Source organism: Carica papaya, chromosome 1 (genome assembly GCF_054855325.1).
Source record: "Carica papaya isolate Zhongbai chromosome 1, ASM5485532v1, whole genome shotgun sequence".
NCBI lineage: Eukaryota > Viridiplantae > Streptophyta > Magnoliopsida > Brassicales > Caricaceae > Carica > Carica papaya.
In genome coordinates, this window is record NC_142309.1 from 20,003,609 (window position 1) to 20,022,315 (window position 18,707).

The 18,707-nt window shown below is 41.0% G+C and overlaps 1 protein-coding gene across 1 annotated transcript; it reads right to left on the bottom strand.

The window, feature by feature from the left end:
- Window positions 1–16,500: 16,500 nt before the first annotated feature.
- LOC110811897 (homeobox-leucine zipper protein HAT22-like) lies at window positions 16,501–17,953 on the bottom strand. The gene is made up of 3 exons (XM_022038526.2): window positions 17,294–17,953; window positions 17,105–17,184; window positions 16,501–17,032 (listed from the first exon to the last, which is right to left on the bottom strand). The coding sequence occupies exons 1-3, from the start codon at window positions 17,828–17,830 to the stop codon at window positions 16,732–16,734; spliced, it is 918 nt and encodes a 305-aa protein (XP_021894218.2). The 5' UTR covers window positions 17,831–17,953; the 3' UTR covers window positions 16,501–16,731.
- Between the last annotated feature and the right edge of the window lie 754 nt (window positions 17,954–18,707).

Consider the following 18,707-nt stretch of genomic DNA (forward strand, 5'->3'; position numbering starts at 1 on the left):
ATACTCTTAATTAATTTTAACATGTTTAAAATTAGTGTATAAATATAATTTTTGAATTTTTAAATTTTTTATTTAATGTATAAAATTTAATTTTTAATTTTATAAGTTATTAATTGATGTAAAAATAAAGAAAATTAAATAGAGGATGAAATTGAAAACAATTTTGGGAAAAAAGGGTAAAAATTTGGGTTTTAAGGACATTTTTGAACGAAATTTAAGAAAATTGTACCACGTAGGATGCCCAATGAGTAGACTTGATGTATCGAAGTGCGGCACGTGGCAAGGGACGCTGACACAGCGCCACGCGGGAGGCCACGTTGGCGATCTGCGTATCCGCGATCAGACAGTCTAGATTTGTCTGTTCCCTCCCCAAACGCGATCGGACGGTCAGATTTAAATGACCCCCCCTGTCGGAGAAGACCTAGTCGCTGGAAGGAAGCCGATTGCTGCCGCGATAGCGCCGGGACCACCTCCGACAGCCAAAAGAGGTAAAATTTTTTTTTGCTTGAAATTCGATTTTAAACACCCCCATGGCCAAATCGGAGCAAAAGGACCAATAGATTGACCAGAAACTGAGAGCAAAGCTCAGCGACACTGCCACAGAAAATTACAAAAACTACCTCCGATGAGGCCTTTTTCGATTCCCGTTCTGCATAATTCTTCCACTATTATAATCATCGTTTCCTTCTCTACAGGTTGACCGAAGCAAAACACCCAACCACAAAGGCGGTAGAGCCGCTGTATCGGAGAACCCCGCTACTGGTAAGTTTCAATTTTTGATTTTTTTGGGCCAACCGAGGCCCCTCAACGTGTTTTCTCACATGAATTGGTATAAAATCGACTGAATTCGGTCGAAAGTGGCCAAAAACAGTTGACCTGAGGCAAACTACCGCTGGGGCGGCGGTGTTGTCGCCGGAGCACGGCGGAGCCGCTGTGCCGAAATTTTGAAAATATCCAAAAAGGGTTCCTAACATTGATTTTGGATTTTTAGAATATTTCTAGGTACTTGAAGCATATTTTAATAATAAAAAAAAAAAATTCAGGGAACCCATGGACTGACAGTAGGCGTAGTTAAAAGTTAACATTTTAGATATCAGTTGCATAAGAATCCCTCACCTTATTTTTTGTTATGGAGTTGAAGTCTAATTAATAATAATACAATGTTTTGTGTAATTTAAAAAATATCCATAATTAATTGCAAATTACTAACGGAGCCAGAACAGAAGTTATTCACTGTTGATCCTGTTAATTGATTTTATAATTTGAATGCGTGATAATATCTGATTAATTGATTTTATAGTTTAAATGTATGTATTGCGCTCTTTATGGGATTACAGTTAAATTGGGAAACTGGGATGCGATTATATTCTTTTGATGTATGTTTTACTTGTTTTATGTGATTACGGTTGACTTGAAAACTTGAGGTTAAAGGTAAACGAGAAATTGTTGATTGAGTTGATGGATAGAACGACAGCCTTACTGGATATCCTGAGAGATGGTGGACGGACTGGATACATAGGGAACCCTACCGTGAACATTGCCTCACACTGAACGGGGTATCGAAGTTTGGTAATTTGATGCTTATATCGGATAGGATATGGGGTCGACTTGTTTCACCCTCATATCGGACGAGGTATCGAGATTTGGTAATTTGGCGCTCATACCAGACGGAGTATGAAGATGGCCCGTTAATTTAAAATGTTAAAGGAAAAGGTTCACGTGTAGTGGGGACATCCCTATGGACCCCAATGGATACCAGTAGGCTGATAAAAGGGAAAATTGTTATTCCAACCGATTGCATATGAAATTATGATACGTGTTATATTATTGACTCTATAGTTTTTTTTTGTAAATCTCGCTACGATAAGTAGGCGGTAAATGATTTTATTTATGATAAAGAATTTACTTAAATTAAGAGCTCCATTAGTTATTTTTATGATTTCTACCAATCTTCATTGCTGTGTCAGTGAGTAGCGTGATCTTCTTACTGGGCTAGTATAGCTCACTCCTTCATTAACCATTTCAGATCAAAATGACCAGGACTCAGAGCCCGATCCATAAGAGAGTTGCGAGTAGGATATTCAATTTGTTTACTTTTAACTAATTTTGTTGGTTATTTGTTGTTCTTTTAGAAGGGTTATTCCTGTAAGCCCCATTTGGCACTTTTAGTTATTGTGTAAAGAATGTAAACCCTTAACTATTTATTTCACTTCCGTACTAAATTTATAATTTATTTTCTTTGGAATTTTTGGGGTCGTTACAGGTTGTATCAGAGTCACGTTCATCGGAATCATTCATTCCACAAAATCCTTAGGAAACACCAAAACAATGAATTATCACTCAACTGTTCCTTATGAAATGCAGGTATAGATAGATGAGGAGAAGAAGACCCCCACTAAACCGAGTAGCCCAGGGGGGTTTGCTTCGAGAAGATATTGACTAGTTATTTGAGATGCTGGAGAGACTCATCGCTGCCTAGCAGGCCCGGGAGGAAAGGAGGGAGCTACCTAACCCTTCTTTGCTGTCACAGGTTGAGCCACCCCTACTGCGAGAGGATCCCAAGCCACCCTGGTATGATCCTGCTTCTCCACAGTACCACCCAGCACCACCACAGTGTGATCCGGTGCCCCAGACACAGTACCACCCGACACCACCATAATATGGCCTGGTGCCCCAACCGCATCAGTCGACATCAACACAGTACAATCTGGGGCCTCCACCGTATCATCCAGTATCACCACAGAGCCATCCAGTCCATCCTCAGCACAATCCAGTCCCTCTTTCACGGGACCCAGTTCCTCCCATGATGGACCTAGACTACATTGAGAGGTATAAGAGACTAAATCCATATACTTTTGTAGGGGGATCCTCCTTTGAAGAGGTAGAGTACTGGTTAGCTGAGAAACAGAAGGCCTTCACGACTTTTGGGTTGATTCTCAAACAAAGAGTCATCCTTGCTACCTACATGTTGGTGGGAGAGGCAGGCCGCTGGTGGTAACTCAAACAGGCCACCCTGCTCGTTTCAGTCACTTGGGACCATTTCCTGACGGCCTTTCATGCAGAGTACCTTTAAGAGCATTCTGACATCTGAAGGAGATGGAGTTTGCACACTTGATCAGGGGGGACATAACTGTATCAGAATATGCTCAGAAGTTCCTAGAGTGGGCCGGTATTCCCCTGAGAGCATGATGGATGAAGGCAGGAAGACAAAAAAGTTCGAGTGGGCTCTTAGTCCTGATATCAGACATCAGTTATATGTGTTCGAGTTTAGTACTTACTCGGCTGTTCTGGCCAAGGTATAGTTAGTGGAGAGGAACCTTCGCATTTTTCCTACAGCAGTAAGGAACCTCAGGCCCTCGGCTCCACACTGCAAATCAGCACCTACTACACCTGCTCAACAGAATAAGAGATCTAGGCCGATGACTTAGGCTTCCACTCAGATTCCAACAACAGGATGCGGTAGGACCTGTCAGCACTGTGGCAACGATCATGGGGACCGACCCTGCTATCGCCTCAAAAACACCTGCCGCATATGTGGTAGTGCCCAGCATTATGCAAGGAAGTGCCAGAGGAACCAGAACCAGGCCAGACCTCCTATTCAAGGCAGGGCTTACAACCTCACTCAGTAAGATGCATAAGTCAACTCGGACGTGGTTTAGGGTACGTACACTATCTGTAACCATATTGCATATGTTTTGATTGATACTGGTGCCTCATATTCATTTTTTTCATATGTTTTTAAATCAAAATTAAATGTATTACTTGAAAGACTTGATTCTGTGTTGTTTGTATCTACTCTTGAGAGTAGGACACTACTGGGAGATGTTACATATAGAGCCTGTGTCATATATATAGCAGATAGAAAATTTAGTGTAGACCTAATAGAAATTGACACGGGGGACTTTGATGTAATTTTAGGAATGAACTGGCTAGCGGTGTATCACGCCATCGTAGATTATTTTCATAAGAAGGTTGTATTCAACCCTCCTAATGAGGAGTCATTTATAAATTAATAAAACTCTTTAACATATATTCCCTCATGACAATTTTTCTATTATTAAGTACTTCAAACCAGCTGTTTCTTCAACTAGGCAAACCCAAAAAAGAAATTTGTATTCAAGAGATTCCGGTAGTCTAAGACTTTCCGGATGTATTCCCGGATGAACTACCTGAACTGTCAGTGGACAGAGAAGTGAAACCGCTATAGACCTTCAGTCAGGCACCCAATCTATTTCGGTTGCTCCTTACTGCATGAGTCGTGTTGAGATGGAGGAGCTAAGGGAATAGATCAATAAATTGCAGGATAGTGGATTCATCCGATATAGTGTGTCCCCTTGGGGTGCCGGAGTCACATTTGCAAGAAAGAGAGATGAGATGTTGATGTTATGTATTGACTATAGAGGTCTGAACAAGGTCACGATCAATGATCTTTTTGATCGGTTGCAGGGTGCACAGGTCTTTTCCAAGATAGACCTACGTTTAGGCTACCATCAAGTAAATATCATGGCAGAAGACATTCCCAAAACAGTCTTTCGAACTAGGTACGGACATTATGAGTTTCTGGTCATGCTATTTGGATTAACTAACGCACCACCCATCTTCATGGATTTGATGAATAGGGTCTTCAGACAATTCCTAGATCAGTTCGTCATTGTATTTATTGATGATATCTTAGTTTATTCAAAAAGTCGAGAGGAACACGCTCACCATCTGACTCAGGTTTTACAGGTTCTTAGAGAGAAGAAACTGTATATAAAGTTGAGTAAGTGTAGGTTCTGCCTTGAGCAAACTACATTCCTAAGGCATATTATATCAAAAGATGGAGTGTCAGTGAACTCCGAAAAATTTGAAGCGGTGCTCGGTTGAGAAAAATTGACATTGGTTAAGGAAATTCGTAGCTTTCTAGGGATGACAGGTTATTACCGCAGGTTTGTGGAAGGATTTTCTAGCCTAACCACTCCTCTGACTCGGCTCACAAAGAAGAACGTCAAGTTTGAGTGGAATGAGAACTGTGAAAGAAGTTTTTTAAAACTAAAGAAACGATTGACTGCTGCACCTGTGTTGGCATTGCCGAGCAGATCGGGTGGATATACAGTTTATAGTGATGCCTCCTACCTAGGGTTGGGTTGTGTTCTGATCCAGCATAGGAAGGTCATAACTTGTGGATCCAGGTAGTTGAAGAGTCATGAGAAAAACTACCCCATCAATGACTTATAACTTGCCGCAATTATCCACGCCTTGAAGATTTGACGCCATTACTTGTACTAGGAGACCTTTCAGATCTGTACTGACCATAAGAGCTTGAAACACATATTCACTCAAAAGGATCTCAACATGCATCAAAGAAAATGGATAGAACTCCTCAAGGACTATGATTGCAATATCTTATATCACCGGGGTAAGGGCAACGTGGTAGCTGACGCACTCAGCAGGAAAAGTAAAGGTATATTAGTTCACTTGATGGTTTCCAAATATAAGGTAATTGGGGCTGCATAACAGGTATAACTTCAGGACCTTAAGAGAGTCACATGCTTGGCCCATCTAACTGTTCAACCTGAGTTAATCCAAATAATAAAGGAAGCTCAGTCTGTTGATTCCACCTTAACAGCCCTCAAGAAAAATGCACAATAGGATATTAGTTTAAAATTTCGAGTCTCTGTTGATTTTGCTTTAGATTTCAGGACATAATGTGTGTTTCAGGTGACAGTGAGTTGAAAAGGGACATCATGATAGAGGCCCATAGCTCAAAGTTTGTTATGCATCCTCGAAGAACTAAGATATATCAAAGTATGCGACTCCCATTTTAGTGGAACATGATGAAAAGAGATGTGGTTGACTTTGTTTCTAAGTGTTTGGTATGTCAGTAGGTCAAGGGAGTACATCAATGCCTGGGCGGACTACTTCAGCCATTACCAATTGTGGAGTGGAAATGGGAACATATCACAATGAATTTCGTGACGGATTGCCTATGGCACGCTTATGATATGATGTCATCTGGGTAATTGTTGACCGGCTTATTAAGTCTTCTCGCTTCTTCGCCATCGGGATGACCGACCCATTGGACAAGTTACCAAGAATATATATTCAGGAGATAGTCAAATTGCATAGAGTGCCAGTGACAGTAGTGTCTGACAAGGGAGTCGGTTCACTTCTAGGTTCTGGTCTAACTTTCAGTAAACCATGGGAACGAAACTATCTCTTAGTGCTGCATTCCACCCTCAGACTGATGGACAGTCAGAAAAGATGATCCGCACACTTAAAGGTATGCTACGAGCTTGTGTTCTTGACTTTGGGGGCCATTGGGATGACCATCTCCCCCTGATAGAGTTTTTCTACAACAACAGCTACCAAACAAGTGTTGGTATGACTCCGTACGAGGTGTTGTATGGCTGCCTATGCAAATCGCCAATATGTTGGGAAGAAGTGGGTTATAGAAAATTGTTCGCCTCAGATCTCGTAGAGAAGACTACAATCAAAATAGTTAAGATCAGGAAAAATATTCAGACGACTTAGAGCAGACATAAGAGTTATGTGGACACCTGGAGGAGAGATTTAGAATTTGAGAAAGGTAGTCATGTGTTCCTTAAGGTCACTCATTTCAAGAGAATTCGTAGGTTTGGCAAGAGGGAAAAGCTAAATTCTAGGTTTATTGGGCAATTTGAAATCTTAGACAGAGTTGACACCGCCGCCTATAGACTGGCACTGCCTCCAGAACTTTCCAAGGTCCATAATGTATTTCACGTGTCCATGCTACATAAGTACAACCCGGACCTCTCTCATGTATTGGCTTAGGAGCCTCTTTTACTCTAGGAGGATCTGTCCTACGAGGAAGTATCGGTCGACATTATGGACCGAAAGAGCAGAGCACTCTGCAATCGAAAAATTTTCTTTGTTAAGCTCCTATGACAGAATCACACATCGGAAGAGGCTACATAGGAGCTAGAATCAGACTTCAGAGCCCAATATCCCCAACTGTTTGATTGAGTGGGAGAGATGGAGCTCTTAATTTAAGTAAATTCGTTTATCATAAATAAAATCATTTACCGTTTACTTACTGTAGTGAGATTACAAAAACAACCTATAGAGTCAATAATATAATACATAATAATTTCATATGCAATCGATTGAAATAACAATTTTCTCTTTTATCAGCCTACTTGTATCTATGGGGGTTCATAGAGATGTCTCCACTATACATGAATCCTTTCCTTTAACATTTTCAATTAACAGGCCGTCCCCATACCCCGCCCGGTATGAGAGCCAACCAATACTCAACTTCTTCGAAAGTGGATGCCCCTACAAAAGTAGATGAGTTAAGTCTCTTGTACCTCTCAATGTAGCTTGGGTCCATCATGGGTGGAACAGAGTCCTGTTGAAGAGAAACTTGATTATGCTGGGGAGGGACCGAGTGACCCTGTGGCGGTATCTAGTTATATGGTAGGAGAATTGAATTGTACTACAGCGGTACCGGATGATACAGTGGAGGTACAGAGTTGTACTAAGGTGGCACTAGGTCTTCCCGTTGTAGGAGTGGCTCATACTGTGGTAGTGGTGGAATGTCAGACAACTCCCTCCTCTCTTCCATGGTCTGTTGGGTAGAGATGAGTCTCTCTAGCATCTCGATGAACCGATCGACATCCTCTCGAAACAACTCATCCTCGGCTACACTGTTCAGTGGGGGCCTTCTTCTCCTCATGTCTTTGTACCTGCATTTCACAAGAAAGGGTTGAGTGTCGAGTTCTATTAAATGATTTTAACTTTTGTGCAAGGAATGGTTATGAATAACGTGGCTCTGATATTAACTGTAAAGGCCCAATACTTAATCGAAAAGAAATATTAAATTAATAAAATAATAGGCAAGTAATTGTGAGTTTAGGGTTTATATTCTTTGTACAGTAGATCTGAATGCCTAATAGGGCTACAAGAATGTCCTTTTTAGGAAATTAAAATAATATAAATAAGAATGTAACTAAAATCTTATAGGGTCAACCTCCGCTGGTCAACTTTGATAGGATGCGGGATGCAATTTTTTGTCGCAACCTTTTTACTATTCAAGATCCGGATTTTGGTCTTTCTGATCTTAAATGGTTAAATAAGGGGGATGAACTATACTAGTTCAGTAAGAATGTCAACACTTAACACCGATACTGAACACTAAAGGTTGGTAAAAATCATAAAATAACCAATGGAGCCATTTTTTAAGCAAATTCATTTGATGTGAAAACATAAGTTTCATATCCACCTTTTTAAGTTTCCAAATCTGGCTTATGAAGGCAATAATCAAGTCAACAGTTTATTATATAGTTACTTTTTTACTTATTTACTAGTACATCTGGGGGTCCATAGGGTTTTTCCCTATGTGTGAACCCAATACCCAATTTATAAATTAACTGGTAGTCCTAATACCCTGTTTGGTCATAGGTGCTAAACGTACCACTGCCTAAATATCTCTTTCGGTATGAGGGTGAATTATACCTCCCAACCCCTTATAGTATGAGACTTCTTAACCCCTTTCAACTGAGGTAATGTCCATATTAGGGTTTGCCTTATGTACCAGGACCATACACTTTTTTTCATGATACTCAATAAGCTTTTTATATACATCTCCACATCCTCAACTAACCACCGATTATACATAATCATTTCATATTTACAGATCAATTATACGATATGTAAATAGACAATACAAATAATTAAGAAAACGTGAATAAGACATTTACTTTGAATCCATCTGTAATGGCCCCGAAAATTCAAAAGGAAATACATATAATAATCTGAGTGCGGAAACGAAATAAAAGATTAAGGTTAACATCTTTTACACAATAACTTAAAAGTACTAAAAAATATCATGAAATAAGTTCTTTAAAAGAAATACGAGAAATGAGAAAAATAAAGAAAACTATAAAGTATCGAGCATCTACTCGCCGTCTTCTTGTAGACCGGGTGGTCTCTAGGTTCCCTGAATTTTTTTTCGGGAACTGAAACGCGCTTACAGTACCTACACATATCCAAGTAACCCAAAAATCAGACCCAGGGCCTACTCGGCCAATTTTAGAATTCCGGCACTGCAACTCCGCCGTACTTCGGCGATGGTGTCGCCTGCTACGGCGGCGATCCGCCTCGGGTTGGCTGTTTTTGGCCATTTTCGGTCGAATTCAGCCAAACTAGCACCAGTTCTTGCGAGAAAACACACGTAAGGCCCTCGGTGGGCCAAAAAAACACAGAAAACCGAGACTTACTGGCGGCGGGGCTCTCCGGTGCGGCGGCTCCTACTGCTCGAGTCGCGATTTGGTATTTTGTTTCGGTCAACCTGTAGAAGAAGGAACGGTGGTCACAATGGTGGAAAAATTACATCGAACGGGAATCGGGAAGGGCCTCATTGGAGGCAAAAATCAAGAAAACTCCGGGTGGCGTTTTCTTGCCAATTGACCGGTGTTTTGGCTCAGATTTGGCCACAAGTGGGTTTAGAATTGATTTCCAAGCCAAAGGGAGAATTTTTACCTCGTTTGGCGGCCGGAAAGTTCTCTGGTGTGGCGGTGGGTGGCGGCGGTTGGTTCTCCGGTGGCTGGGCTGTCTTCTCCGGCGAGGGCTCTAGCGGCTAGGGTTTGGGTTTGGGTGTGGATGAGATTATTTATAACCTTCCGCTTTTAATCTGAGCCGTCCATTGCGATTTAATCTAGGCCGTCCGATCGTGATTAAATAGAAAATGAATCTGGACCGTTCATCGCGATGTAATCTGGGCTGTCTGTGTGCGATTCAATCTGGGCCGTCCGTACGCATGCAATCTGGGTCGTCCGTGCGCGCGGGAACGGATCTCAGCTTTTCGATTGCGTGCATGCGGATTGCCCACGTGGCTCCCTTCATCGTGGCCTCCCGCGTCAGCGTCTCTGCCACGCAGCGTGTCCTAGTTGGCCGGGGCTGCTGACCGGGCTGCTGACGTGACATAATTTTTTTAAATTACGTTTTGACCCCCGATTTTCGATTTTCTTTTCAAAAACACCCATAGAACCCAAATTTTCACCAATTTTTTCCAAAATTATTTTCAATTAAATCCCAAAAATAATTTTATCCCTTATTATTATTATTATTTCTATTTAATTAAATTAAACTAAATTAAAACCATATATTATTACATAATAAATGATATTCATCTAAAAATTAAAAAAAATTTAAAATAAAATAAAATAATATTAATAAAAATAATAATAATTTGGGGTGTTACAACTCTCCCCCCCTTAAAGAAATTTAGTACCTCAAATTTGCCTCTTACTCTTGATCGAATAAATGGGGATACTAGGCTCTAAAGTCTGATTCTAGTTCCCAAGTAGCCTCTCTTGGCGTGTGGTTTTGCCACACGACCTTTACAAAGGATATTTTTCGGTTGTGGAGTATTCTGTTCTTTCGGTCCGTAATACTGACTGATACTTCCTCATAAGATAAGTCCTCCTGGAGTGGAAGCGGTTCATCAACCAAGACATGAGAGGGGTCCAGGTTGAACTTACGTAGCATGGATACATGTAACACATTGTGGACCTTGGAGAGCTCGGGAAGCAGTGCTAGTCTGTAGGCGGTAGCACCGATCCTGTCTAAGACTTCAAATGGTCCAATAAATCGGGGGTTCAGGTTTTTCCTTATGTCGAACCTCCTAATTCCTTTGAAAGGGGTGACCTTAAGGAACACCCGGTCGCCTTTCTCAAACGTTAAATCTCTCCTCCGGGTGTCCGCATAACTCTTCTGTCTGCTCTGAGCTGTATGAATGTTCTTTCTGATTTTAACTATTTTAAATGTGGTCTCCTCTACTAGCTCCGGGTCGAACAATTTTCTATTGCCCATTTCTTCCCAACAAATCTGCGATCTGCATGGGCGCCCATATAACGCCTCATACGGAGCCATGCCAATGCTCGTTTAGTAGCTATTGTTGTAGGCAAATTCCATCAGGGGTAGGTGGTCGTCCCAATGGCCCCCAGAGTCAAGGACACAAGCTCGGAGCATATCCTCAAGTGTACGGATTATCCTTTCTGATTGTCCGTCAGTATAAGGATGGAAGGCAGTATTGAGGAACAACTTTGTTCCCATGGCTTGCTGAAAGCTATTCTAAAACCGAGAAGTGAACCTGGGGTCCCTGTCAGATACCACTGTCCCTGGAACTCCATACAATATGACTATTTTCCAGATATACATTCTTGCCAACTTGTCTAAGGGATCGGTCATTCTGATAGCTAAAAAGTGGGAAGACTTGGTAAGCCGGTCCACAATTACCCAGATGGCGTCAGGTCTTGAGCGTGCCTTGGGTAACTCTGTTATGAAGTCTATGGTGATATGTTCCCACTTCTTCTCCGAAATTGGTAAAGGCTGAAGTAACCCGCCTGGACGCTGATCCTCTGCCTTGACCTGCTGACATACCAAGAATTTAGATACAAAGTCAGTTATGTCCCTCTTCATCCCATTCCACCAAAACCGGGGTCGCATGCTTTGGTACATTTTGGTGCTTCCGGGATGCATGGCAAACTTTGAGATATGGGCCTCCGTTATGATGTCTCTCTTCAACTCGCTATCGTCCGGGACACATACCCTGTCTGGGAATCGGAGTAACCCATCGGCAGAGACTCGAAATTCTGAGCTCACTCCATTTTCTGCATCAATCTTGCGGGCTACTAGGGCGGGGTCGACTGACTGAGCTTTTTTTATTCTCTGGATTAACTCAGGCTGGACGGTCAGATGACGCAAACATGTGACTCCTTTTAAGTCCTGAAGTTGAACATGTTGTGTGGCCCCAATTTGCCTGCATTTTAAAACCATCAAATGAGTTAAGACACCTGCACTTTTCCTGCTGAGAGCATCTGCTACTATGCTGCCCTTACCCGAATGGTACAAGATATCACAATCATAGTCTTTAAGGAGTTCCATCCACCTTCTCTCATACATGTTGAGATCCTTTTGAGTGAATATGTATTTCAAACTCTTATGATCGGTATAGATCTGAAAGGTCTCTCCGTATAAATAATAGTGCCAGGTTTTCAAGGTGTGTATGATTGCGGCAAGCTCTAAGTCATGGGTGGGATAATTCTTCTCATGATTCTTTAACTGTCTAGACCCATAGGCTATGACATTCCCATGCTGCATTAGAACACAACCAAGACCTAGATAGGAGGCATCACTATAAACTTTATATCCCCCCGATCCACTCGGTAAAGCCAACACGGGTGGAGTGGTTAGCCGCTTCTTTAATTCTGAAAAACTTCTTTCGCAGTCCTCATTCCACTCAAACTTGGCATTCTTTTTTGTGAGTCGGGTTAGGGGAGGCGCTAGACTAGAAAATCCTTCGACGAACCTGCGGTAATAACCTGCTATTCCTAGGAAACTACGAATTTCTTTAACTGATGTCAACTTCTCTCAGCCAAGTACCGCTTCAACCTTTTCAGGATTCACTGATACTCCCTCATTTGATATGATGTGTCTTAGGAAGGCGGTCTACTCAAGCCAGAATCCACACTTACTCAACTTTGCATATAACTTTTTTTTTTCTGAGGACCTGCAAAATTTGGGCTAGATGGTGAACATGTTCTTCTCTACTTTTTGAGTAGACAAGGATGTTATCGATGAACATGATAACAAATTAATCTAATAATTCCCTGAAGACCCTGTTCATCAGATCCATGAAGATGGCTGGGGCGTTGGTTAGCCCGAATAACATGACTAGCAACTCATAGTATCCGTACCTGGTTCGAAAAGCCGTCTTGGGGATGTCTTCTGTCCTTATTTTCACATGGTGGTAACCTAATCGCATGTCTATTTTGGAGAAGACCTGCGCACCTTGCAGCTGATCGAAGAGGTTATCAATTCTAGGAAGGGAATATTTGTTCTTGATTGTGACCTTGTTCAATCCTCTGTAATCAATATATAATCTCAACGTTCCATCTCCCTTCCTGGCAAAAGTGACTCCAGCACCCCAAGGGGACACACTGTGTCTAATAAAACTATTGTCTTGCAATTCAGTGATCTGTTTCTTCAACTTTTCCATCTCAACGCGGCTCATGCGGTAAGGAGCAACCAAAATGGGCTGGGTGCCTAGTTGTATATCTATGGTGAACTCGACTTCCCTGTCCACTAGTGGTCCGGGTAGTTCGTCTTGAAACACATCTGGAAAGTCTCGGACTACCGAAATCTCTTGAATACAATTCTCTTTCTTGGGCTTGCCTAGTTAGAGAAAATAGCAAGGTTAAAGTACTTGACAATTAAGAAAACTTGCCATCAAGGAATAAGTACTAAACGATTTTATTAATTTGTAAATGGCTCCTCATTAGGAGGATTGAATATAACCTTCTTGCTAAAGCAATCTATGGTGGAGTGATACGTCGCTAGCCAATCCTTCCCTAAAATTACATCAAAATTCCCCGTGTCTAATCCTATTAGGTCTACACTTAATTTCCTATTTGCTATCTCTACAGCATAAGCCCTGTAGACAACTTCTCCCAATAGTGTTTCACCCCCAGCAGTAGACACAAATAACATTGAATCAAGTTTATCAGGTAATACATTAAATTTGGATGCAAAAACATGTGAAATAAATGAATGCGATGCACCAGTGTCAAATAAAACTTGAGCAATATGGTTACAGATAGTGTACATACCCTGTACCATGTCCGGGTCGGCATCGACATCCTGCTGTATGAGGTTGTAAACTCTACCCTGAATAGGAGGTCTTCCTTGATTCTGGTTCCTCGGGCACTCTCTCGCATAGTGCTGGGCACTACCACATATGCGGCAGGTGTTGTTGAGGCGGTAGCATGGTCGGTCCCCGTGATTCCTGCCGTAGTGTTGACAGATCTTACCACGTACTGCCACTGGAGCCTGAGAGGGAGTTTGGATCACCGGTCTGGGCCTCTTATTCTATTGGACAGGCGCAGTAGGTGCTGGTCTGTGGGGTGGAGCTGAGGGTATGTGACTCCCGACTAACTGAGGAAGGGTGTGGAGGCTCCTCTCCACTAACTGTACCTTTGCCAGAACGACTGAGTATGTCTTGAGCTCCAGTACAAATAAGTGTTACTTGATCTCTAGACAGAGGCCCCACTGGAACCTCCATGCCTTCCTGCTCTCATCCATCAACGTCTCAGGAGAGTATCGACCCAACTCCAAGAACTTACGAGCATATTCCGACACTAACATGTTTCTTTGGACTAACTGGACAAACTCCATCTCCTTTAGATGTCAGATGTGCTCTGGGAGGTACTTCGCATGGAAGGCTGCTAAGAACTGTTCTCAAGTGACTAGAACACGCAAGGTAGTCTGCTTGAGTTTCCACTAACGATCTGCTTCTCCCACCAGCATGTAGGTAGCAAGGGTGACCTTCTGTTCGGGAACCACTCCTAGGATCTTAAAAGCCTTCTTCGTCTCCGCCAACCAGTACTGGGCATTTTCAAAAGAGGATTCTCCTGCAAAATTGGAAGGGTTCAGTCTCCTGTACCTCTCTACGTAGCCCGGGTCAATCAAGGAAAGAGCTGGGTCCCGCGGAAGAGGGACTGGGCCAGGTTGAGGATAGACTGGGGGGCCCTGTGGTGGCACTTACTGGTATAGTGGGGGCACTGAATTATATTGTGGCTGGGGCACCAGATTATACTGCGGCAGCGCCGATCCGCCTCGGGTTGGCAATTTTTGGTCATTTCTGGCTGAATTCAGCCAAACTAGCACCAGTTCCTGTGAGAAAACACACATAAGGCCCTCGGTGGACCGATAAATTCATAAAAAACAGAGACTTACTGGCGTCGGGGCTCTCCAGTGCGGCGGTTCCTCCTGCTCGAGTCGTGATTTGGTGTTTTACTCCGGTCAACCTGTAGAGGAAGGAACGGTGATCACAATGGTGAAAAAATTACATTAATGGGAATCGGGAAGGGTCTCATCGGAGGCAAAAATTGATAAAACCCACGGCGGCGCTGCTGGGCTTCGGCGGTGTTTTTTGGCCAATTGGCCGGTGTTTTGGCTCCGATTTGTCTAGAATCGAATTCTGAGCCAAGGGGAGAATTGTTACCTTGTTTGGCGGCCGAAAAGTGCTCTAGTGCGGCGGCAGGTGACAGCGATCGGTTCTCTGGTGGCTGGACTGTCTTCTCCGGCGAGGGCTCTGGCGGCTAGGGTTAGGGTTTGGGTGTGGATGAGATTATTTATAACCTTCCGCTTTTAATTTGAGCCGTCCATCGCGATTTAATCTGGACCGTCCGATCGTGATTAAATAGAAAATGAATCTGGACCCTTCATCGCGATGCAATCTGGGCCGTCCGTGCGTGCGGGAACGGATCTCAGCCGTTCGATCACCCACGTGGCTCCCTTCCGTGTGGCCTCCCGCGTCAGCGTCTCTGCCAAGCGGCGTGCCCTGGTTTGCCGGGGCTGCTGACCGGGCTGCTGACATAGCGTAATTTTTTAAAATTGCGTTTTGATCATCGGATTTCGATTTTTTTTTCAAAAACACCATCAGAACCTAAATTTTCACCCATTTTTCCCAAAATTATTTTCAATTAAATTTCAAAAATAATTTTATCCCTTATTATTATTATTATTATTATTATTGTTATTTCTATTTAATTAAATTAAACTAAATTAAAACTATATATTATTATATAATAAATCATTATATTCATCTAACAATTACAAAAAAAATTAAAATAAAATAAAATAATATTAATAAAAATAATAATAATTTGGGGTGTTACAAGAAAACTCATATTTTGACTCAAATTCACATTTTTATAAAAAAAAATGGTGGAAGTTCAATTGTAAATCTATGTTTATTTTAATTAAAATATAGTTAAAATTCTCTTAATAAACTAAGATTGAGAATAACATTTCCAATGAAATTTGAAATTGCAAATAAAAGTTTGTATAGATTTATTTTGTTATTGTTCTAATACACCGTTGATTTGTAAATGAATTTTCATATCAGTTTTAAATAAGGATAACAATGTCACTCAAACTTTGTCATAAGTGATTTCTTATTTAATATAAAAATAATATATATATATATATATTATATTATATTATCATAAAAATAAAAAAAAAAGTTAAACTTCTCTTGTTGTTCGGCTATTACTCTGTTTTATAATAAAAGTTTGGATTTGATCTTTATATACGCTGTAGTTTTACTAAATTTATGTCTCTTGTGCGAATAAATAAATATACTTACATATATAATTGAGAAGTAAAATCATGGAAAAATTTCACAAAATTACCTCTTCAATTTATTCACAAACCAATTAACAACAATTTTTATTTGTTAATAAGAAATCAAATTACTCAGTACAAAAAGGAAAAAAGCATTAAATTAATTAAAACCCAACAACACCTACTGATGCTTCCTCAAATAGTAATCTACATATATAGATACACCGATTATATATACAAAATTTTTCGGTAATTGTCTCTTTTCTATTTAAGAAAATTCAAAAAAATTTCAAACTGAATTGAAATCGGCAACTAATATTTTTCGTGCATATATGACAAGGGAGCCGCTCATGATCATCACTCTCACTTCAGTAATTTTAACTAATAATTTACAAAATATTCATACACAAATGAGTACTAGAAATTAATTCACATAATTACAATTATATATAAATATATACACGTACGTAGCACATATATATGTCTAAACTTGAAAATTATATAAAAAATAGTTTAGTAATATAATTTAATTTTTTGGGAGGTTGCTTATATAACTAATTAAATAATAATAATAATAATAATTTAGCAAGCAGCAGATGGTGGGTGAGAAAAAGAGTTATACAGATGATGAGGTTTCGGGGAGATGGGAATCAAGGGATTTCCAGAAGAGCCATCGCCACCATGAGTAGTACTCCCAAGTCTCTCACACGAAGGGCACATAGTCATGAGGGTGGCCGCCGGCAGATGCATATAAAACGACGCCGTTAGCTTCAGCGATTTCAGCTCTTGCACTTCTTTCTGCAGCCTCTTGTTCTCTTCTGTCAGCGTCTCGCAACACTTCTTTAGCAGCTCACAATCCACCTCAGTCTTCTTGAGCTTAGTCCTTCAAACACCCATAAATTATATATATATATATATGTATGACTATATTTAAACGAATAGCGGAGGGTCTTACCTGGCTCTCCTGTTCTGAAACCATACTTCTACCTGTCGAGGTCGAAGATTCAGCTGCTCTGCCAGGGCTTGCTTTTGTTTCTGCAGATAGAAAAAGTCAGAGGACTAGATATAGATATATATGTGGATGAGCATATGGAAAACTGAAAATGAAGTGAAGAATGGTGAGCATATGTATATATATATGTACAGGATTGAGGGTGGTGTGATCTCTGAAGCTGTCTTCTAAAATGGCGGCCTGTTGTTTAGAAAGTCTAAGTTTCTTTCTTGGGCTACCATCTTCTTGATCATGATTATGATCTTCATGTTGATCATCACTACTCACTCTTGAACAATAATTAATCTTCTCTACCTCTACTTCTTCTGATCCCGAATTACAATATTCTCTCGTCTCTTTCTTCACGCTGTTAGAGTTTGAAAACGACGACACTCCTTCTGTACTCAGAGAAGAAGCCTGGTTCTGCTGAACCTGATCCTTAACATCACCGATACTTGCTTCCCCTGCTCTATGATCATCAACCATCTGATTGACGTGATGATGATCTTGTGACTTCAGGCCAAGAGAGAGATCAGATGGGAGGAGGTGATCATCGTACCTGAGAGAGGCAAGTAGTGTTATATTTTTCTTGATGTTTTCTTGATTTGGCCTCTCATGGCGGCCGCACAAGGCGAGACCAAGGCCTGTGTCGCAGGTGGGGTTCTGATCAGTATCGCTACTGAAAACCATATTTGATGAGTTGAGGAAGAAGAAGATGATGAAGGGGGGACGGAGAAGAAGAAAAAATAAATGATGGGAAAGAAAATGAGAGGGATGGTGGTGGTTGGTAATAAGGAAACCTGGCAAGTGCTGTGGGGGGAACTAATTATTAATGTGTTCAAATTGGAAAATAAGCTGCTTTTTTTTTTTTTTAAAATAATAATAATAAATAATGGAGTTATGAAAATTCCCATCTCTCTTTGCCTTCTTACGTTGACTCACTATTATCAACCACTCACAATCTCTTTCTTCCTCTCCTTTATTTTATTCTTGTTTTAGTAAAAACTTTTATATTTTATTAATTATATCCTATACTGTAACACCCACATTTTTTTTAATTAAATAAATGATAAATATAATTTTTATTAATTTATTTTACTTTATTGTATTTTATTTTATTTGGAGTAAAAAAATAAAATAAAATTGATAGAGAATTAAATTGAAAACAATATTGGGGAAAAGAGGGAAAAATTTGGGTTTTGGGAATAATTTTGAAAAAAAATCGAAAAACATGAGTCAAAATGTAATTTTGAGAAGTTTTGACATGTCAGACGCTTGGTCAGCAACCTTAACCAACCAGGACGCACCAAGTGATAGAGACACTGACGCAGGAGGCCACGTAGGCGATCCACGTGCCCGCGATTGAATGGCTGAGATCCGTTCCCGCGCACACAGATGGCCTGGATGCGCTCCCTCCCAAATGCGATCGAACAGCGAGATTCAAACGCAATCGGACGGCCCAAAGTGAATCGCAATGGACAGCCCAAATTGGATCGCGATGAATGGTCCAGATTCATTCTCTATTCAATTGCGATCGGACGGTTCAGATCAAACGTGATGAACGATC